This window comes from Pantherophis guttatus, chromosome 2 (genome assembly GCF_059756535.1).
Source record: "Pantherophis guttatus breed Tessera chromosome 2, ASM5975653v1, whole genome shotgun sequence".
Classification (NCBI taxonomy): domain Eukaryota; kingdom Metazoa; phylum Chordata; class Lepidosauria; order Squamata; family Colubridae; genus Pantherophis; species Pantherophis guttatus.
The window spans coordinates 276841735-276864214 of record NC_142064.1 but is presented as its reverse complement, the minus strand read 5'-3'; the positions used below and the strand labels follow the sequence as shown (position 1 = coordinate 276864214).

The 22480-nt window shown below is 46.3% G+C and overlaps 1 protein-coding gene across 1 annotated transcript; it reads left to right on the top strand.

Annotated features, from left to right (window-relative positions):
• Positions 1-643: 643 nt before the first annotated feature.
• Positions 644-11833, top strand: LOC117660080 (class I histocompatibility antigen, Gogo-B*0101 alpha chain-like). The gene is made up of 10 exons (XM_060693483.2): positions 644-988; positions 1581-1856; positions 4079-4354; positions 4720-4998; positions 7693-7791; positions 8143-8175; positions 8858-8890; positions 9697-9741; positions 10938-10970; positions 11238-11833. Exons 1-10 carry the CDS (start codon positions 919-921, stop codon positions 11267-11269), a joined length of 1176 nt encoding a protein of 391 aa, XP_060549466.2. The 5' UTR covers positions 644-918; the 3' UTR covers positions 11270-11833.
• Positions 11834-22480: the final 10647 nt, after the last annotated feature.

The window sequence follows — 22480 nt, the reverse complement described above, 5'->3', positions numbered from 1 at the left end:
TTCAGCATATTTAAAAGATCGCTCACAAGAGACTTATGAATGGGAATGGAAAAAATGGATAGATTATGTGCAGAATAAATACCAAGTTAGGAAGTATCAAATAGCTTTTCACTGAAAGTATTATATAAAAATAGAAATGTATGAATTGTGAAGGGAAAAAAATTATAAGGGGGTTTGAGGGGTTCAAGTTTTATAAAAAAGGGGATTTTGATGGGATTATATTCTGTGGAAGTCAGGGGGGAGGGTTAGGGGGGGTTTGGGGGGGTTAGGGTGGGGAGTGAGGGGTGGGTTGGGGGGGGGAAAGTGGGGTGAAAATGTAATTGTAAAACTTCTAAAAAAAAAAAAAAGAGAGAGAATCTCCATAGACGCTCAGACTTTGCTCATCGCAGGGAGTGTCAAAATCAATTAAATTTGGCAATTATAATAACAAGGATGGTAGCCGGAACAGTTAATTATTATTTTGGTCTCAGAAGAAGCAAAGGAAGGAGCAGCCATTTTATTACTTTTTTTCGAACTTCCCCAAATAGCCAGCTGAGATACTACGGAGCCTAAAAGGAACGCAGGCTCCTCACCCACCCCACTCCTCGCCTGCGCCCCTCGCCTCAGGCCCAGAGAACCCTCCCTCTTTTCCCAGCATTCCCCCCCCTCCAGTTCTGCCCCTCTCCCCAAAAGGCGGAATCTCTGGACGGGGATTTCCTGATGGTAACTTTCGCTTTCCTTTCCCCTCCTCTCTGGCCGTTTGCGCCTGGACGTCTACCTAGCAACAATGACGACACGGGATAACTTTTTTTCCTACTGGTTGAGCTTGGCCAATCGCCGGCTTGTTCTGGATTGTTGCGTTGTTTCTCACCCGGGGCGTCTCTTCGTTGGCCTGCAATTTCCGGAAAGCGGAGTGGCAGTTTGAGGATCACGGCCAGGATGGCTCTGCGCTCTGCGCCCCTTTTGCTCCTGGTGTTGGTGACGGTCGCCCTGCGGGAGAGCTGCTTCGGTGAGTCCCTTCGGGGTCGGTTCTTTTGCTGGGGGGGGGGGATCTATCCAAGGAATCTCTCTCTCTCTCTCTCTCTTTCTTTCTCTCTCTTTCTCTCTCTCTTTCTTTCTCTCTCTCTCTCTCTCTCAGCCCCCTAAATCTTACCTCTTTCTCATCTACTCCCCCTCCCCTTCTGGCCCCTCTCAGAAGGGACCTCAAAGCCTGGGTTGGATTCTGCTGCCCCTTACACACACACACACACACACACACACACACCCCGACAGGACAAGGGGTGGACCCTCCAGAGGTCAGTCAAGTCTATCTGGGTACCCCCCCCAAGCGCAGTTCTTTTCCTCCCCCAATGTGGAGGTTGTCGGAAAGCAGCATTTGCCTTGGATCAGATCAATTCACAAACTTCCTGGCTGCCTTCAGCACCACAACTCCGCCTGGGTCTTCCTTCCTACTTTGGGGCAAGGTTTGGTGGCTCTTTCTGGCTTCTTCTGGCGCTGGGAGGATCCGGCTTGTTTCTCCACTCGGTTCTGTGTATTTCAGACAGGGAGGTTGTGGCGTCACCTGAAACCCCCCTAACTCTGCCCCTCTCGGTCCCTTCCAGGTGCCTCCTCCCACTCCATGAAGTATTTCTACACCGCTATCAAGGACCCCGGTCAGGGACAGCCCCATTTTGTCGCTGTGGGGTATGTGGATGGTCAGGTCTTTGTTCGTTATGATAGCAACAGCCGAAGGATGACACCTCAAGTCTCCTGGATGGAGAAGGTGGGGAAGGACAACCCCCAATACTGGAACACTCAGACCCAGGCAGTACGTGACAGTGAGGAGATATTTAGAGAAGGCCTGGAGACTCTGAGGAGTCGCTACAATCAGAGCAAAGGTGAGTGATGGGTTAGGGGGCTCCTTTGGCCCCATATTCCCCACCCCAGGAACAGGGGAGGGGAGAAAGAAGGCCCCTCCCAAAGGAAAGGCTGCTGCCATACTTTTTAAAAAGGCTTTTAAAAATATATTTATTCTTTTTTTAAAAAAAATAATAATAATGTAACTTTATCCTGGGCCCATAACTAAAATTCTCTGTGCAGGTTACAGGTATTAAAACTTTTTAATACTCCAGCGCCTTTTCTGATCCCAGCAAACCAAAGGGAGATTTGGCAATTGCCATTTTCCTGGTGTGGATCAGGGGCTCCATTGAACTTCAGAGACCCAGGCCTATGATGAAGGATGGAGAAGGGGGGCAATTGGAGAGACCTTCTTTCCCTTGAACACTAAGGGGAAAATGGGGTTGTCAGTTTTCTTTCCGGAGAATTTGAGAGCGTGGACTATTCAGACACGCAGAACTCTAAGAGTAACGGGGGTGTTTTCAGAGGCGAAATCCTCTTGACCTTTTCCCTTAGGAAGGGCAGAGTCTTTCAATTCCCTTGACTTCCCCCATTCCTTTGGGAAGCAGAGGAATGGGGGAAGGGTCCAGTGTTGAAATCTGAAAATTTTCGCTACTGGTTTTGTGGGCATGGCTTGGTGGTCATGTGACCGGGTGGGCGTGGCCAACTTGACGTCACTCATTTTGCAGCGAAGAGCTGCACATTCTGCCCTTCTGAAGCCCTCCCTCCACCATCTGGCTTGACTGCCCAAGCGAACCTCAAATAGTTCTCTTGTTCCACTCTCCATCTTGGAGGACTGTGCATCACGCCCCCGCCAATCCTCCGTACAAACCGCCTGCCACGTTTCTGCAAAGGCAGAGCCCCACCCCCCACAAGGCAATCCAAAGAGGGGAGGGGGATACAGCAGAAAAGACCGCCTTCCACCCATGCCTCCTGTGCAGGCTCCGCGGGGCTTGGGGCTCCAAAGCAGCCCACTGGATTCCCACAGGAATTCGGCCTCTCCGCCCACGCCATGTTCTGCTCTGGCCAGAAGATGGCCAGAGTGTGACGACTTGCTCTTCAGCAAGATGAAGAGCTACCCACACTGGCTCGCCCAGCTAAGCGCCGCCACCCAGGCCGAAGGGAAAGTGCTGCAGGTATCGTGGTGGCATGGCTGGGCCTGCCTCTTTCCCTGCATGGGGGGGCTGCTGCCCCACCAGTGGCTCCCACCCCTTTTGCTCCACTTCTTCCCCACCAGGAAGCAGTGCTGCGGCTGAGCCTCCTTCCCCCAGAGTGCCGGACTCCGCGGGCCCAGTTTTCGGAGTGGCGCCAGCAGGCAGGTGGCCGGGTGGGAATTGAGTGGGCTGCTTTGGAGCCCCAAGCCCCGCACAACCTACATGGGAGACACGGGTGGAAGGCAGCCTTTTCTGCAGCATCCCCCTCCCCTCTTTGGATTGCCTTGCTGGGAGGGGCTCTGCCTTTGCAGAAACGGGGCGGAGCGAGCAAGCAGTGACCGGGGGACTGGTTTAGAGGCGTGGCCAGCCTGCGGTCACTGTCGGTTCTGCGACCCAGGCCATATGACTGCTCCCGGTTTGCCTGAACCGGTAGCATTTCACCACCCCTTGAAGGCTCCCTTACTTGGCTTCTCTCTGGGGAAAAAGAGGATGTGAGAATTGGATCCTCTTATCATTTTGGGGATGGGGAACCAGAGCCCCCGTTTTGGGTTTGTGAGAATGCAAACGTCTCAGTGGAAGGTATGATCAGGGTACCAGGAGGCAAATGTGGGGAGGAAGGAAGGATGGGGGTTTCCTGAGGAAAAAGCTTCTGAGCAGCCTCTCTTGGAGCCTTGCCATGGATGTTCGGGGGTCTCCTTGTCATCTCCCTTCCAGCTTTTGGCTCTACGTTGAGAGTCTAGATGGAGGATTTGGGCCCCTGAGGATCCGAGGCAAGGCTGGTGCTGCTTGTTCTCCTTTTGCCCAGAAGGAGCCTTTGGGGGAGGGAGAAGATGGAGGGGAACATGGGAGGATGGCTGGGTCTGGAGACCTAAAATGTCCAATATGGAGGATCTCAAGGCTCATCCAGAGGGACCTGAATAGCTTCATAGGGAAAAACGTATTTCTTTTATTTTCCATCCATTTTATCCCTTTTCTCGCTGTGTTCCTCCTGTCTCAGGGTCCCAACAGGGAAGGGGGGTCTCTGTCTCTCTTGGGGACTCCACAAAACATCTTCCTGTCCCTCTTTCCAGGCCTTCACACACTGCAGAGGATGTACGGCTGTGAAGTCTGTGCAGACGGGACCAAAGGAGGGTTTGAACAGCATGGCTATGATGGGAGGACCTTCCTCACCTTCGACCCGGAGACCCTCACCTGGGTGGCTCCCGACCCCCAGGCCCAGATCACCCAGAGGAAATGGGATGCTCTTCCAGGAAAGAATCAGAGAGAGAAGGCCTACCTGGAGGAAATCTGTATTGAGTGGCTGGAGAAGTACCTGTCCTATGGAAATGAGACACTGCAGAGGACAGGTGAGCATTTGGTCCAGGCTGGACTTTCCTCCTTTATGGCCGGGTTTCTTGTACACATTCAGCCCATTTGGGTCCCTGGTCTGCAGCCTGTTTGCCCTGAAAGGAATCCTTCTCCTCCCCTCCCAGCCCCTCTCCAGGATGCGGGAAGTTCTGTTGGGTTCCTATTGCCGGGCCTCCATTAACATAAAATGCACTTTCTACCCTTGCAAGATGTAGTTGTGGCTGGATCAAGTGTCTGTGTGGATCAGCAGCAAATCCTTGGGATGAAACTAAGTAGTGGGAGACTTTTCTGCCCCTTCAATTTTTTGATCCGCCTTCCAGGCTCTGGAGGGGCTCAATTAATTCTGGGGTTGCCGTTTCTGCAGAGACCCCAAAGGTGACAGTGAGAAGGACGGAGGTGGAGGATGGGATGGAAATGCACGTCTGCCGCTTGGATGGCTTCTACCCCAAGGAGATTGATGCCTCCTGGACGAGGGACGGGGAGGTCTGGCTGCAGGACACCCTCCGTGGGTTTCTGGCCCCCAATGCGGATGGGACCTACCACTACTGGATCAGTGTCAAGATCGATCCCAAAGAGAGAGACCGCTATCGATGCCACGTGGAACATGACAGCCTGCCGGAGCCTCTGGACTTGGAACTGAAGGGTGAGAGGCTGCAGGGAGGAGAAGGCTGGGCTCTTTGGCAGGCTGGAGGGTTGTGGGAGAGAAATCTGACCCCAATTGTGTCCAGGTGTGAACATACCTGAGCTTTAAGCCATTGGTTTTCCCAGTGTTTGAGGTTGGTGAAGCTGCAGGGACCAGACCATAGAACTGGCTTCAGGTGATGGAAACTACAGAATCCCATCACAATACTTGGCCGATCCTGATGAAATCCCCTTAGATCCTCTCTGAGGCCTTCCCTGTTTCTTGCCCACAGCAGAAAAGCAGAAGTTACGCTGAGCACCAGAAAGAGATTTCCTTTTGTTTACAATTCCTAAAGTACAAGAATCAGGAGGAGTCTGGTAGCCCCTTTTCTGAATGCCAAATTTTGACTAAAATACAAGAATCAGGAGGAGTCTGGTAGCCCCTTTTCTGAATGCCAAATTTTGATCTAGTCCGAACCGGGAGCATTTCACCCCTGACTGCAGCTGACTTCAGGAAATGCAGAGTGGCTGAACTGATGCCTCAGGAGCCAGAAAAGAGGCTCCCAAATCTGAGTTTTTTCCATCAGAGACTAACAGCGTTTCCTGCTTTAAAGGTCAAATGTCATATGTGTTGCTGCTCTACGAAAGAGAACTACACATTATTTTATTTATTTATTTATTGAATTTATATTGCCGCCTATTCGCCCATGGTGACTCAAGGTGGCTTACAGAATATAAAACCACATTTAAAACAACAAAAACTAACAAAAAGAGTCAAATAAATTAATAAAGTTCAATATAACAAAATCACCCCCCAACTCCCACCCCCTGCCCTGATGACAGCAGATCACACGAGCCATTTAATGGGCTCCATCCCGTTCTGGGTTTCCCAGGCCCTCTGGCAGAACCAGGTCTTCAGCGCCTTCCGGAAGAGTGTTAGAGTGGGGCCCATTCTAATCTCTGGGGGGGATGATGTTCCAGAGAGAGGGAGCCATCACGGAGAAGGCCCTTCTTCTGGGTCCCACCAGGCGTATCTCTCTAGGTGGATGGGACTCACAGCATTCCCTGCCTCCCCGCTCTGGTGAGTTGGGTAGATGCAAGAGACAGTCCCTCAGATCACCTGATCCAAGCCATGAAGGGCTTTAAAGGTGAAAACCAGCACCTTGAATTGCACCCGGAAGCAAATCAGCAACCAATCATATGACATGATATGTGAATTCCTGAGGCTCAGCATAAAAACCAAGGGAAAAAATCCCTCTCTCAAAGAGTTCTGTATATGCTCATAAGTGTCCTTAACGGTTTTTACCCTGGACTTCCTAGGTTGCAAAATTCCAATTCCAATTTTTTATTGATGATTTTCACCACGATACAAAAAAGATTCAAATTTAATTGTTATACTGATATCCCAGGCAAAATAAAATATTCCTTTTATTTTTGTTGTTGTTTTTAGCAAGCATCAATTCACAAGTGGCATGATTGCTATTCAATGGGAATCCTGAATTTTATGCAAGAGAACTTAAAATTGAAAGTTTCCTCCTCAAACCTCCCCTCCCCCAAGCAATACCAATTTATGATGCCTTGGTAAGACCATACTTGGAATTCTTCATCCAGTTTTGGTTGCCACCATATAGAAAAGATGTGGAGACTCTGGAAAGAGTGCAGAGAAGAGCAAGAAAGAGGATTAGGAGCCTGGAGGCTAAAATATATGAAGAGCAGTTGCAGGAATTGGGCATTTCTAGTTTAAGGAAAAGAAGGACTAGGGGAGACATGATAGGTTCCAATATCTCAGGGGCTGCCACAAAGAAGAGGGAGTCCAGCTATTCTCCAAAGCCCCTGAGGGCAGGACAAGAAGCAATGGGTGGAAACTAAACAAGGAGAGAAGCAACCTAGAACTGAGGAGAAATTTCCTGACGGGGAGAACAATTAATCAGTGGAATGGCTTCCCTTCAGAAGTTGTGGCTGCTCCATCACCAGAAAGATTTCAGAAGAGACTGGAGAGCCGCTTGTCTGGAAGGGTAGAGGGCCTCTGGAATGAGCAGGGGGTTGGACTGGAAGACCTCCAAGGTCCCTTCCAACTCTGTTATTCCGTTATTCTATTTCTGCCATTTGTGGGACCATCCAGAAGCTGCTTATAACCATATTCCATTTTTCATGCTAAAGTTCTGGAAATAAAAAATACAATTTTATGCTATTTCTGGACTGGCCAAAGAAATGAAAGTTTGTACTTAAAAAAAAATGATTAGTGATATGAACTATTTTACTTTAAATAATAAAATGCAAACACTCAAACTGAAGAAAAAAGCATACAGATCTGCCTAATTCCACTCAGGGTCATGGCTTATTGGGGCAGCCTATAAAAACAAAACAAAAATGTTTTGTTTAACAAATTTTGTTTACATTATTGTGTTGGTGAAGTTTTTGTTTTGTAACCTGCAAAGAGTCACAAGGCTGAAAATGGCTGTTTTTGAGTGGAAAAGCCAAAGATGAATTCAGTTGCCTTCATGCTGGGCTGGGGTGAGAAGGAGGCAGCGTCATGAGGACACGTCCTCTAACAACGGTTAGCAAGGCATCTTCGTGTTACCTTGAGAAGGACACAAAAATGAGCCCATGGAGTTTTTAATTTTGGGTATTTCCAGCTGTCATTTCTTTAGGTCTCTTCCGTGATTGGGAGGATTGTTTGGGGTTCTCCTTCAATGATCTCTTTCTCCCCATTCAGAACCAACCAATTCAAAATCCAACCCGTGGCTCATCTTCGGCTATGTTGTGACTCCTCTTGTAATGATTGTTGGGATTTTGGCTTTTATTTACTTTTGCAGTAAGTATTCTTTTTTGGATGATTGGGGGAAGATGGGGAGATTCTCCCCAAATCCCTCCCTTTGGGGAGCTGCTTCTGGGCTTCCTTTTGTCCTGTTTTCCCAGCCTTCTTGGGGAGCATCTGAGATCTCAGCCTCTTGCTGGGACTCCAGTCTCGATTCAGCTGAGTCTGAGATTCAGGCAGTCCTGTCTTCTTCTGAGCTGGGAAGAGGCATCCCAGTTCTATCCCTCTCAAAGGCCTTGATCAAAGAGCAGCAGAGAAGGATTTCCATGAAAATTTCCCCTACAGAGGGAGTGATTGGGTGATCTCTGGTGGATTCTTTTGAGCTTTCACTGATTTTTATCTTTTCAGAGACATATCAAAATGGCCTCAAAGCAGCACCAAGTGAGTGATTTGTCCTCTCCATGTAATCTCCAACCTAGAGCAGGGACCAGGGGCACCATTAGTTGAGAGGGGTGTGTGTATGTTTGTTTGTGTGTGGTATCTTCCTCTTTATCCTAAGAACCAAGCTGGGGAAGATGGGCCCCCTTTCATTACAGCCAGGTTGTTCTTGGAAGTGGAGTCTTCAAGGGGAAACATCTGGGAGAAGGAACCTTCAAGCAGATGAGAAGGTCCCTCTGAGTGAAAAAAAATGCCCTGTTTTCCAAGTAGGCAGAAAGGAAAGGCTTGAGAGTCAAATGGAGTCAGAAGCTCCATACAATCAGGGATCAAAAGGGGACATTTTGAGGGAAAAGGAGCTTTGGGCGATGCCAGCTGGATCTTCTTTTGGTCTCCTATCACAAGGCTCACTAAGTACAAACAAGTTACGAAGATAAACTTTGGATCCATCTGTATCTTTTTAGATCAGCTCTGCCTTCTGGTTTTGTGTGAATTCTTTCTGATGCCTTTTAGTCAGAGCAGTTTGATCCAAACTCTCTCCATCTATTTGTGGGTCTTTGATGGTGTGGGAGAGAGAAAGGGAGGGAGGGAGGGAGGGAGCTGGAGTCAGAAAGAGCTGAGCTTCTCCACCTATAAGCCGAGAGAGAGAGAGACCTCCTCACCCTCTTTTTCTTTCTTTCTTTTCCAGTAAGTGACAAAGGATCCTGCAGTTCAGACCAGGGTAAGTCGGAGGGAGCTGCTTCTTCTGCTGCTTGAGCCATTCTGTCCCCTTGCAAGACTTTGAGTGGATGAGGGGATGAAAAGAGGAGAGGCCCCCACTTTTAAAAATATTCTTTTTATTTTATCCCAATATTTTTTTGCTTTGGGACATGTCCACCACATATGATAATATGAACCTGGTATTTGGTTACATTTCCAACATTTAACAGATTTATCTTTGTACGTATTCGCTATTCTTGCAGGTGAAAATCGCCATTTTATAGAGATTTTCTTTACATGCTGTTGACATTGTATGCCTGTGGTTTCTATGCCATAATTTCTGCCATTTGTCTAATTCTATTGTACAGCCAAAATTCTTAGCCCAAGTTATCATAGTTTCTTTTACTTGTTCTTCCTCCAATTTAATAGTTAGTAAATAATTATATATCCTCTTACTTAATTTTTCATCTGTTCCCATTAGAATCTGATCTAGCTCATGTGGTTCTTTATAAAATCCATACGCCTTCCTATCTTTTTCATATCTGGATTGTATCTGTAATTGTGGCCACCATGATAGGTCAATCCCTAATCTGTTTTCCCCAATCCCTTTTCATTGAGTATGTCCTTGGATCTTATAATTTTTTCCATATTCATAACATTTGGATGTATCAATGCCTCCATTGTAGATAGTCAAACTAGTATTTTCAAATAATGTTGCTCTTTAACTTTTAAAATCTCGTAGCATTTTTAATTTTATTCTCGCTTTTTTACCTTGCCATACAAATTTTAATATAATCTTATTTAATTCTTCAAAATATTTTTCCCCAGCTTTAATTCCAACAAGTGACACAGAATCCAACAGTTCAGACCAGGGTAAGTTGGAAGAAGCTGCTGCTGCTACTGCAAGAGCCATTCTGTCCCCTTGCGAGACTTTGGGTGGATGAGGGGATGAAAAGAGGGAAAAGCCCTCACTTTTTAAAGCCCCCCCCCAAATTCATCCTCCTTGGGTTCCCTCTGAGTCTGCTTCTGGTGGAATCATAAGAATAATTGGAGCCGTTTTGGCTTAGTGGTGAGGGCACCAGGCGAGACCATGAGTTCTAGTCCCGCCTTAGGCATGAAAGCCGGCCGGGTGTCACAAAATTCTCTTTCCTTGCACTGGTTCATCCTGCAGAGGAGAAGGGAAACTCTCCCTGTTGGATTCAGGCAGGGGAGGCAGCCCACAGTCTGCATGGTGGAGCCTGGCCCCCTTTGGAGGAAAGAGCTCTCAGTTCCTTGGTGGGAAATAGGAAAACCACTGGCAATGCCATAATCCCCAGTGGTTAGAGACTCTTTTGGTGGGATAGCTGAGATCTGGCTGAATCTGGAAGGGGAGGGGGGTTCCCTCTCTCAGAGATATGCCCAGCTGGGTTTAGGGTTTGGCCCCAACCGAGATCCCAGCCAGGATTGGTGGGTTTACAGTGGTCATCTGAGAATCTCTTCTGACACTCAGGTTGCTCCCACCCCATGATTCTGGTTGTGAGTCCCTGTTTCTGAAGCTGGGCTGACATGATGGGCTTGTTGCTACTGTACCAGCCTCCCTGCTGCATGGCCACCTCCCTGCCTCAGCTGCTGGGGGCCATCTCACGGATGTCATGGACTTGCCCAGGATTCTGGTCCTGGGAGACTTCAATCTGCCATCCCTGGGTTTGGCCTCGGAAGCCGCCCAGGGGTTCATGGCTACCATGGCATTAGTGGGTCTCTCCCAGATCGTCCTGGGTCCGACTCGAGACAGCAGTCACACACTGAACATGATCTTCTTGTCAGAGCAATGGCAACATGATCTGATGGGGAAATCTGGTTTTTATTTATTGTTTTAAATATTCTATATGGCATTTTATTGAATTTTACTGTGAGCTGCCTAGAGTCACCTAATGAGATATTTGGGATGGAAGCTTAACTAATAAATTAAAAAAAGCTTTATGTCCTCTCAGACGTTTGTGAAGCTGAAGAGGTTTAATGGTGAAGAGGGAGATTTGTCCACCTCACAGGACAAGACATTGATTCATTCTGTGTCTTTTTCTCCAATCCAGGGAGCATCCAGACCGTTAGCAGCCTCCTTACAGGTGAGTGGACTTGGGGGGGGCGTATGGGGGGGGGGAGAGGGAGGGAGGGAGGGGAGGGCTTTTGGGTCCAAGGACCAAGTGATAGTGAAGATACTTTGGAAATCCCTTTTCTCTCTCCTATTCATCTCAAACAATGGAAGGAACATGGGGGAGAGGGCTCAAGGGAGGGGGTCTTCCTGCCCCCAAACTCTTATCGTGTGGCACCTCTCAGGCTCTCACTGTCTTGATCCAGCTAACCCTTGGATATTTTTCCCTTCCTCTTTGCAGGGGACACACCCAGCATAAAGATAGAGGAATGAAGAGGGATCAGCCTTCTTCTGAATTAGGCCGGTCTCTTAGCAGGAGCCCTTCAGGCCCTTCCTGCATGCTGGAACCAGGATAGATTTTGGGCCTTTCATCACCGCTTTTATCATTGAATCAGTAACCTTTTTTTTATTATGATTGAAGATCTATGGAGAAAAGAATATGTTATGTGTTATTAAGTGTGGGAGCAAAAGATTTCAAATTGGATTTCATAGATAATAGTTTATAATAGGTAGATTGCATAACAGCCTTAAGGGGCTTTTGCTGATTAATCTGAGTGGATGGAGATTAGAGGTTAAAGATGAGATGTTAGAGATGGGTTTATAGAGAATGGAAAATGAGGAATAGGATGAAGAGTTCATTGGTTTTACTTTAAGAAAGATTGATAAATTGTTAATTTTCATTATGCTTATTGCAGATAAAGGTAGAGGTTACTTTTTCTTTTTTTTTTCCTTGTGTTGGCTTTATCTGTTTAACAATAATCTTCAATGAAACTATTACTAAAAGAAGAAGTGTGCCTTCTGATTTTTTTTTCATTAAAATATTTTATTCACTTTTAATTGATTATTGCAGTTATTTGTCCATATATTTGATAACTAAATAATAAATGTGCCAAGTGTAACATTCAACACTGATTATTTATAGATTGTCATTTCTGGGTTTTCATGATTTAAAAAAGAGGAACATGAGATCTATTGCAGAGTCAGGCTGCTACCTCCTTAACAATTGCGTAAGCTTGCCAAAATTGTTTGCTGAAAGTAAATGATCTTTTCTTCTCATGTAAATTGCTTCCTGTTTGTGAGGATGGAAATAGGAGGGATTTTATCCTCCATGTTGCTCAGGGATTCCAATTTCATGGTAGGTAGAAGTATCAAAGCAAATTTGGAAGGAGGGAGAACCGGGGTGGCTCCTGTGTGTTTTTGTTTTGGAAGGAGGCAACCATTTTGCTCCTACGTCCAGATGTTTCTCTAGCATCACCAGCTGACCTTCTGCAAAATGGCCATTTGGTTTTGGCTTGGTGGTGGCAGCAACAGAGGCTGCTTTTTCCTCAAATTTAAATTCAGATTGGGTTGAGTAGATATAGTTTGCAAAACCGGTAGTTATGTTGTTATTTCTGTTGTTGTTAGCCTTTTGCTGAGTAATATGAAGAAATAAGATTTTATAGATGGGTTCATAGAGAATGGGGGGAGGAAAGGAATGAAAAAAGGCACCCTGTTATTAAGCTGGTTATTAAGACCAGCTGCCTGCAATTACTGCAGGGTTCGAATCTCGCCAAGGCTCAAGGTTGACTCAGCCTTCCATCCTTTCTAAGGTAGGTAAATTGAGGACCCAGTTGTGGGGGCAATAAGCTGACTTTGTATAAATATACAAAAAAGGATGAAGGCTATTGCTGAGCACATTGTAAGCCGCCCTGAGTCTTCGGAGAAGGGCGGCATATAAATCAAATTAAAAAAAAAATTGCTTGAATTTACTTTAAGTTTAAGAGACAGTGATAAGTTTTTAATCTTGACCATACTTTCATATCTATTCTCTCTTTCTTTCTTTCTGCTTTTCTTTCCTATCTCTTCTATTTCTCTGTCTTTATCTATCTCTTCTATCATCTCTCTCTCTCTCTTTCTCTCCTATCTATCTATCTGTCTCATCTCTCTCCCTCTCCCTCTCCTTCTGTCTCTCTCTCTCTCTCTCCCTTTTTCTCTTTCTCTCTCTTTTGACAAGTCTATTGGGACAACCATGACCTGGATGACTGAGAAGCTCCATAGACATTTAAGATCGGTGGACTTCAGCTCCCAGAATTCCCCAGCTAGCATGCAATAACCAAAAAGGGTGCATTCTCAGATATAAGTACTTGCTGCGTTTCAATTAATTATTGCACAGTTAATTCACATATATTTGACCATCCAAAGTTTCACACATAATTAATGTTCCCAATTTTTTCCTGATTGCCATTTATGGATTTTAGAAAAATGGAACATGAGAACAACTCAGCCAGGCCGCTTCCTCTTTAACATATATATATTGTAGGTCGCATATTGTAGTTAGCCACAACTGATTGCGGAAAATAAATGGTTTTGTTTTCCTCTCCCCTGAGTTGCTGCCGGTTTTGGGAGGTTAGAAATAGGAGACATTTTACCCTCCTTGTTGATTTCACTTTGAGTGGTAAAAAGTGAGGGAGGGAAATGAACTCAGACAGGCAAGAACTGGAGTGACTCCTGTCTGTTCTTTTGGGGAGCAGGCAGCCATTTTGTTCCCCTAGAAAGGAAGACGAACCCCCATGTCACCTTTCCTCTCTTTCCCTCAGTGACCTCCCAGGACAATACAACAAAAGAGTACAGCCGTGATGGCGAACCTATGGCACGCGTGCTAGCCCTCTTTGTGGACACGCGAGCTGTCTTCCTAGCTCAGCTCCACCGCACATGTGTGCACGCCTCCCGCCGGCCAGCTGATTTTTGGGTTTCTGCCACACATGCGCGGGGGCAGGGCGCATGCAGGGGACATCCAATCGCATGCACAGGAGGAGGGGAGCGCAGGGGGGCACACCCCCCACCAGCCGTTTTTTTTGTCCCGGGAGGCTGCAGGGAGGCCTGCTAGGCCCAAAATGTTGTAAATCGAGCAAACTGTTGTAAATCGAGGACTTCCTGTATAAGAAACCACTTCAGAACAAGAATGTGTGGCTACCTTCGAAAGCTGTGCCTGCCAGAGTCTTCCTCTCGAATACAGGTAGTCCTCGACTTATGGCCGCAATTGAGCCCAAAGTTTCCGTTGTTAAGCAAGACATTTGTTAAGTGGATTTTGCCCCATTTTACGACCTTTCTGGCCACCGTTAAGTGAATCGCTGCAGTTGTTAAGTTAGTAACAATTGCTAAGCGAATCTAACCCTCATTGACTTTGCTTGTCAGAAGGTCGCAAAAGGGGGTCACATGACCCCAGGACACTGCGACCGTCATAAATATGAACCTGTTGCCAAGCAAGTCTGAATTTTAATCACATGACTGGGGATGCTAGAATGGTTGTAAGTGAAAAACGGTCATAAGTCACTTTTTTCGGTGCTGTTGTTAGCAGTCACTAAATGAACTGTTGAGGACTACCTGTAAAGTTCACCTTTGCTTCAAGTACAGGTAGCCCTCGACTTCAACAGTTCATTTAGTGACCATTCAAAGTTACAACGGCAATGAAAAAAAGACATGTGATTCTTTTTCACACTTACGACCGTTGCAACATCCCCATGGTCACACGGTCAAAATTCAGAAGACTCATATTTATGACCATTGCACTCTCCTGGGGTTCACATGATCAGCTTTTGCAACCTTATGACAAGCAAACTCAAGAGAGAAGCCAGATCATTTAACAACTGGGTTACTTAACAAATGCAACGATTCGCTTAACCACTCGGACAAAAAAAAAAGTCATAAAACGTGGCAATGTCACTTAACAAACGCAGAGGGCAGCGGGGGTGGGGGGACAGGCTGTGTTTGGGAAAGCCCTGCAGGAACAAACAGGATCCCTCGTGTCAACAGATTAACAGAGTTGGAAGGGACCTTGTAGGTCATCTAGTCCAACCCCCTGCCCAAGCAGACCCTGCACCATTAACTCTGAGCTACGATATAATATGAATATAAATGGAGAGCAAACCCCACTCCTTTTAAGCACTGATGAGGTTACCTAGTTGGGTAATGAAACGTCTGTGTGACAACAAGCAAGCTTAGAGAGCACCAAGGACCCCTCCCAGAGGGGTTCCCAGAAGGCTGGCGGGGCAGGGCTAGGCACCCTCTGGATCGAAGATGCAGAGGGCACTCTGGGGAGGGGGGGCCCAGCTGCGCTTGGGGAAGCTCTGCAGGAATGAGCAGGTGGGCGAGAGCTCTGGATGCCCCGACAAGAGGATGTTCATCCGGGAACCTCCTGCACTGAGACAAGATCCTCCTGGCATTGCGGGTCACTTGGGAGCTGCGCCCCATCTGGCGGCACAGGGTTCGGGATGGGCCAAGACATCGCCCTCGTGTGGTTCTGCCAGAGTTTATATGTGATGCTCTGCAGGGCCCATTTGCCTTCCTGCTCCTGGATCAGGGGTGAAATCCTCTGAAGTCTGCTACCGGTTCTGTGAGTCTGCTACCGAGCGTGCACTTTGCACACACATGCACACTTGAGGCACGCCCATGCAGCACTAAAAGAACATTTTGAAGCCTTCTGAGTCTGCAAAGGTAAGTAGAACAGCGAGGGGGGGATCCACTGTGCCACACAATTTAGATTAGCTAGAAAGCAGGAAATCCCTAGTTAATATAAATTGCGCGTCACAGCTGATTGTCGGAAATACAGTTCCCCCAACCGGTAGCATTTTTTACTACCGGTTCTCCTGAACCGGTAACATTTCACCCCTGTACTGGATCCTCCTTTCGACTTTCAGCCACTCGACCGGCTGCTCTTGCCACAGACTGAAGTCCCACGCAGCCAGCTCCACAAGGGGAAGAGCCCGGGGTGGGGTAGCCCGTCCGACTCCTGTACTGGGCAGCGCCCGACGCCTGGGATGCCCAAGGTTGGCTCCAGTCCAATCCCATCTGCACCAATCCGCCATTTTCTGGCGTCTTCCCATTTGTCTTCTGATGACTCAGACTAACAGAATCACTGAGTTGGAAGGGATCTTAAGAGGTCTTCTAGTCCAACCCCGTGGCTCGAGTAGAAAACCCTGTACCATTTCAGACCAAGAGCCTTGGTAGTACAGTGGTCTAAGGCACCCTGTTATTAAGCTGGTTATTAAGACCAGCTGCCTACAATTACTGCAGGTTCGAATCTCGCCAAGGCTCAAGGTTGACTCAGTCTTCCATCCTTTCTAAGATAGGTAAATTGAGGACCCAGTTGTGGGGGCAATAAGCTGACTTTGTATAAATATACAAAAGAATGAAGGCTATTGCTTAGCGCATTATAAGCCGCCCTGAGTCTCCGGAGAAGGGCGGCATATAAATCAAATTAAAAAAAAAAAAGGCTCGAAATTAGTCACAAGTAATTACCCGAAGTAAGAGAGTCCGCTTTGGACGGCGCAGATGAAACTGAGGGGCGAATGGGAATTATTACAACATTCATTGGCTTTTCTGGATTAATAAAAATAAACTGAATGCATGGGGAATGGATTTTTAATCATGTTTTAATTAGTTTGAGAAACTATCGACTAGGAATAAGGAGGAAAGTGTAGAGAATGGGTGTTGTGGCGCGCCAGTGGCTTGCGCGGATCGTGGCTGATCCCAACAACGAGGAGGCTGGTGTGGAGTTGCGCCAGCAGGCTGCACAGCCAACGCTCGCGTCGGACAGCGAGGAGGCTGAAGAGGATGTGGTGCCAGAGGCAGAGACTCAGCGAGGGCCTTCAGAACCTCCAGAGGCTCCTTCAAATGGAGAGAGCGAAGTGGAGGAGCCTCTCCTCAATACTCGAGCACGCAGGGCTGCCAAAAGGCAGGAATGGCTACTCAGGAGGAGGAGGTCTCCTCAAGAGTAAGGCTTGAGGATAATTGGCCACTCCCTTAGCCTATTTAAGTCGCAGGCAGCTAGTGCTAGAAACAACTCGTATTTATTATCAGAATATTTTGGTTTATCATATCTTATTTTCTGGGCTGGTTGCCAACCTTTGCCCCTCTTGTTTATTCTTGCTACTTAATAAATTTGATAAGGACGGTTGGTGTGTGTCAATATCCTCAGAAATCCGGAGCTGGGGCAGAACAAAGGGTGGGATTAGGTTCTCCGACTTCCCCCATCTGTTATCATCACTATTAAGTTATGCTTAATAGCAATTATACCCATTTTACATAATGGTACGTCTGAGAACATAGTGTCATTCTAACTGATGCTTAATACCTGCTGATTATACCCATTTTACAGATGGGGAAGTCAGAGCACATAACCTCATTCTAAGCGATGCTTAATACCCCTAGTGCAATATTTATGCTTCCGTCTAAAAAGACAAAGCAATCGGAATTGTTCAGGCTGCAATTAATTAATTTGTAATTAATTAATTTGTAATTAATTAATTAATTAATTAGTAATTAATTAGTTAGTAATTAATTAATTAATTAGTAATTAATTAATTAGTAATTAATTAATTAGTAATTAATTACTAATTAATTAATTAAAAATTAATTAATTAATTAGTAATTAATTAATTAGTAATTAGTAATTAATTAATTAATTTGCAATAAAACCCATCCATTTGGCAGTAAACGCCACTGAACTCTGGAAGGCTTACTGTAGAGTAGGCGTGCACAAACATTGCTTTGCAAACGACAATTAGAAAAAGTAGCAGCAGCGTTTGGAGCGGAAAGAGCCGCAGGAAACACCCATGACGGCTACAGGACTCTTGGCCTCGAGCGCGGGGACTTTCCGACTCCTCTCACAGAAAGCGCCTGATCCCCTGAGCGGAGCCAATGGGATCCGCCGACGGGCCGGTGGCTTTTCTGAGAAATCAAGTGATAAAAAAGAAGCGCCGTTCTCGCAGTGGCCACTGGGGGCGCTGCCGCAGCAGTATAGCTTCCCACCAACAGGCTGGGGCGAAAAGTTTGCCTCTCGCAGGGAAGCCGAGTGAAGGTTGAATGATGGGAAGGATGGAAGGGTTGCTTGAGGCAGATTTGTTTCCCTTGTTTCGAGGCAAAGAGCTTCCTCCTGGATACAAGCCTCAGAATTCCCCAGCCAACGGCTGTGCTGGCAGGTTGGGCTGAGAGGGAAAGTAACCGGACCAAAGTCAGCCTTCTGAGTTTTTTTCATGCCTAAAGTAGGACTAGAGCCCGCTGAAGACCTGGGAAGAAATGGCAACTTCTCTCTTGCTCTGACACCTTCCTCCCTTCCAATGCTCTCGGTGCTTCCTTCGGATCAAGGAAGGGATCCTTGGCTGCCTTCACGTTTTCGGCCAATATGCTCTCTGGTGGGACAAGAAAGTAACGGCTAGCAAGGGGGAAGGGAGAACAGATGGGCCAGAGAACGGGCAGGGCAGGGCAAGAGAGGGGACGGGAAGGGAGAGGAGGAGGAGGGGGAGGGGAGGAGTGGAGACAGGAGGAGGAGGAGAGAGGAGGAAGAGGAGAGGAGCAGAGGGGGGAATGGAGAAGAGGGGAGAGAAGGAGAGGGGAGGGAAGGGGAGGAGTGGAGAGGAAGAGGAATTTGAGAGGAGAAGGAGGAGAGTGAAGGAGGAGAGGGAGGAGGAAGAGGGGAGAGGAGGGTAGGGTAGGAGGAAGACAAATGGAGAGGAAGAAGAGGAGAGGAGCAGAAAAGGGGAGGGGAGAAGGGGAGAGAAGGAGAGGGAAGAGGAGGGGTAGGGGAGGAGTGGAGAGGAGAAGGAGAGCGAAGGAGGAGGGGAAGAGGAGAGAAGAATGGAGAGGAGAGGGGGAGGGGAGAAGAGGTGAGAGGGGAAAGAAAGGGGCACGAAGAGGGGGAGGGGAGGAGTGGAAAGGAAGAGGAGTGGAGAGGAGAAGGAGGAGGGGGAGGAGGAGGAAGAGGGGAGAGGAGGGGAGGGGAGGAGGAAGGCGAATGGAGAGGAAGAGGAAGAGAGCAGAAAAGGGGAGGGGAGAAGGAGAGGGAAGAGAAGGGGTAGGGGAGGAGTGGAGAGGAGAAGGAGGAGGGGAAGAGGAGACAAAAAGTGGAGAGGAGGGGAGAGAGGGAGGGGAGAAGAGGGGAGAGGGGAAGGAAGAGGGACCAAGAGGAGGGGGAGGAGAGGAATGGAAAAGAAGAGGGGAGAGGAGAAGGAGGAGAGCGAAGGAGGCGGGGAAGAGGAATGGAAGAGAGGGAGAGGAGAAGAGAGGTGCAAGGAGGGGAGGGAGGGGAGGAGGAGTGGAGAGAAAAGGAGGGGGAGGGGAGAAGAGTGGAGAGGAGAGGAGGAAGAGAAGGACTAGAGAGGAATAAAGGAGGAGGGGAGTAGTGCAGAAGAGAAGGAAGAGTGGGGAGGTGGGGGAGGGGAGAAGAGGGGAAGGGGGAGGGGAGAGAAAAGGATGAGAGGAGAGGAGGAAGAGGAGGAGAGCATAGCTAGTCTAGCAGAAAATCAAAAGTAGGGTGGGTTTTTCACTTTTAATTGATTATTGCAGTTATTTGACCATATATTTGATAACTAAATAATAAATATGCCGAGTGTAACATTCGACGCTGATTATTTATAGATTGGCATTTCTGGGGTTTCATGATTTAAAAAAGAGGAACATGAGATCAATTGCAAAGTCAGGCTGCTACCTCCTTAACAATTGCGTAAGCTTGCCAAAATTGTTTGCTGAAAATAAATGATCTTCTTTTCTTTTCATGTAAGTTGCTTCCTGTTTGTGAGGATGGAAATAGGAGGGATTTTTTCCTCCTTGTTGCTCAGGGACTCCAATTTCATTTTGAGTGGTAGGTAGAGGAAGTATCAAAGCAAATTTGGAAGGAGCGAGAACCGGGGTGGCTCCTGTGTATTCATTTTGGGTGAAGGTAGCCATTTTGCTCCTACATCCAGATGTTTCTCTAGCATCACCAGCTGATCTTCTGCAAAATGGCTATTTGGTTTTGGCTTGGTGGCGGTAGCAACAGAGGCTGCTTTTTCCTCAAATCCAAATTCAGATTGGGTTGAGTAGATATAGTTCGTAAAACCTGTAGTTATGTTGTTATTTCTGTTGCTGTTAGTCTTTTGCTGACTAATATGAAGAAATTACGTTTTATAGACAGGTTCATAGAGAATGGGGGGGAGGAAAGGAATGAAAAACTGCTTGAATTTACTTTAAGTTTAAGAGACAGTTTTTAATCCTGACCATACTAGCATATCTATTCTCTCTCTCTCTCTCTCTCTTTGTTTTTCCTTCTATCTCTTCTATTTCTTTCTGTCTTTATCTATCTCTTCTATCATCTCTCTTTCTCTCTCTTTCTCTCCTATCTCTCTCTTCTATCTGTCTCATCTCTCTCTCTCTCCCTCCCTCCCTCCCTCCCTCTCTCTTCTATCTACGGTATCTACATCCATCCATCTATCTATTCTATCTTATCTCAAGATGGACACCTAACATCAAAAACGTCATCAAAAAAGCACAACAAAGAATGATCTTTCTGTGCCAACTCAGAAAGCTCAAACTGCCCAAAGAGCTGCTGATCCAGTTCTACAGGGGAATTAATGTCACCTGCACCTCTATAACTGTCTGGTTTGGTTCTTCAACCCAACAAGACAGACACAGACTTCAGAGGATAATTAGGACTGCAGAAAAAACAATGGTTACCAACCTGCCTTCCACTGAGGACCTGTATACTGCACGAGTCAAAAAGAGGGCTGTGAAAATATCTACAGACCAGGGGTGAAATCCAGCAGGTTCTAACAGGTTCTGGAGAACCGGTAGCAGAAATTTTGAGTAGTTCGGAGAACCGGCAAATACCACCTCTGGCTGGCCCCAGAGTGGGGTGGGAATGGAGATTTTGCAGTATCCTTTCCCTGCCACGCCCACCAAACCACGCCCACAGAGCCTGGAAAATTTTTGGATTTCACCCCTGCTACAGACCCCTCACATCCTGGACATAAATTGTTTCAACTTCTACCTCAAAACGACGCTATAGGGCAGTGCACATCAGAACAACTAGACACAAGAACAGTTTTTCTCTGAATGCCATCACTGCTAAACAACTAATCCCCACAACACTGTCAAATTATCTACTAAGACTGTATTACTATTATTATTCTCTTCCTTCCTATTACCTACCTCCTCCCACTTATGACTATAACCATGTCGCTTGTATTTTTATAATTTATATTGTTCTGTTTGCTTCCTAGTATGATTTGATTGCTTATTAGTAACCTATGACTATCACTAAGTGTTGTATCTTATGATTCTTGATGAATGTATTTTTTGTCTTTTTTCTTTTTTTCCCTTTTATGTATACTGAGAGCATATGCACCAAAGACAAATTCCTTGTGTGTTCAATCACATAATTATAAAATTACAATGTCTACAGCTTATAAGGAGAATTTGTATAAGATATTTTACAGGTGGCATCTACCCCCGACGAGGATAGCCAGAATGTTCCAGAATAAATCGGAGAAGTGTTGGAAGTGTCATCAGACTCTAGGATCTTACTACCACATGTGGTGGACATGCGGTGAAGCAAAGAGATATTGGACTAAGATACACACGTGGTTGGAAAAAATGACTAAGAGACATATTGACTTGAAACCAGAGATATTTTTATTAGGGATCTTACCAGAGACATATAATAAAGAATTGCAATATTTAATTGTGAACCTTTTTAACAGCAGCTAGAATTGTATATGCAAAAAATTGGAAAGGAGAAAGGATATCTACTGATGAAGAAATTAATAAGAAAATGATGGACTGTGCTGAAATGAGTAAATTGACATTTGAAATAAGACTACAGGAAGATAAACAATATTACCTGATATGGGATTTATTTTGCCAATGGATGGACAATAAGAAATGGAGATAAACATGAAATATGTGTGCTGAGATAAACTATGTGAATTTCTTTTTTTTTTTCATATATATGAAAATAACCTTAAAATAGTGATATATTGAAGAGAGGAGGGAGCACAAAAGGACACAAACCGACCGATATACTGTCTGTAATTGTATCGAATGATGATGTTTTTATGTGTGTGTGTTTTTTTTTTTAAATAAAAATTATTTGGAAAAAAAAATTCCTTGTGTGTTCAATCACACTTGGCCAATAAAAATTCTCCTCTCCTCCCCTCCCCTCCCCTCCCCATCCCTTCTGTCCTCTCCTTTCCTATCACATTCATCTATCCATCGATCTATCTAATTTGACAAGTCTATTTCAGTGTTTTTCAAATTAGGTAACTTCTGGATTCCCTACCATCCAGTCAGAGCTGAAGAAGCTTCTTGGATGAGAAGTGAAACATCTTCAAAGAAAAACCAGACAGTCCAGTTGCCTCATGAAAAAGCATCTTTGGGCCAGCCGTGGCCTGGATGATTGAGAATCTCCACAGACATTTAAGATGTGTGGACTTCAGCTCCCAGAATTCCCCAGCTAGCGTGCAGTCACCAGCAACTCTCAGTTAAATGGAGAGAGCTGAGACAATATTGATTGCTGGGGAGGAAGAGGAGTTCTTCTTTCTCTCTCTTTTTCTTTGTATTACTTTTATCTATAGATGCCGGGGATGCTGCAACGGTCATAAGTGGTGAAAAACGGTCGTAAGTCACTTTTTTCAGTGCTGTTATAACTTTGAATGGTCACTGAGCGAACTGTTCTAAGTCGAGGACCTCCTG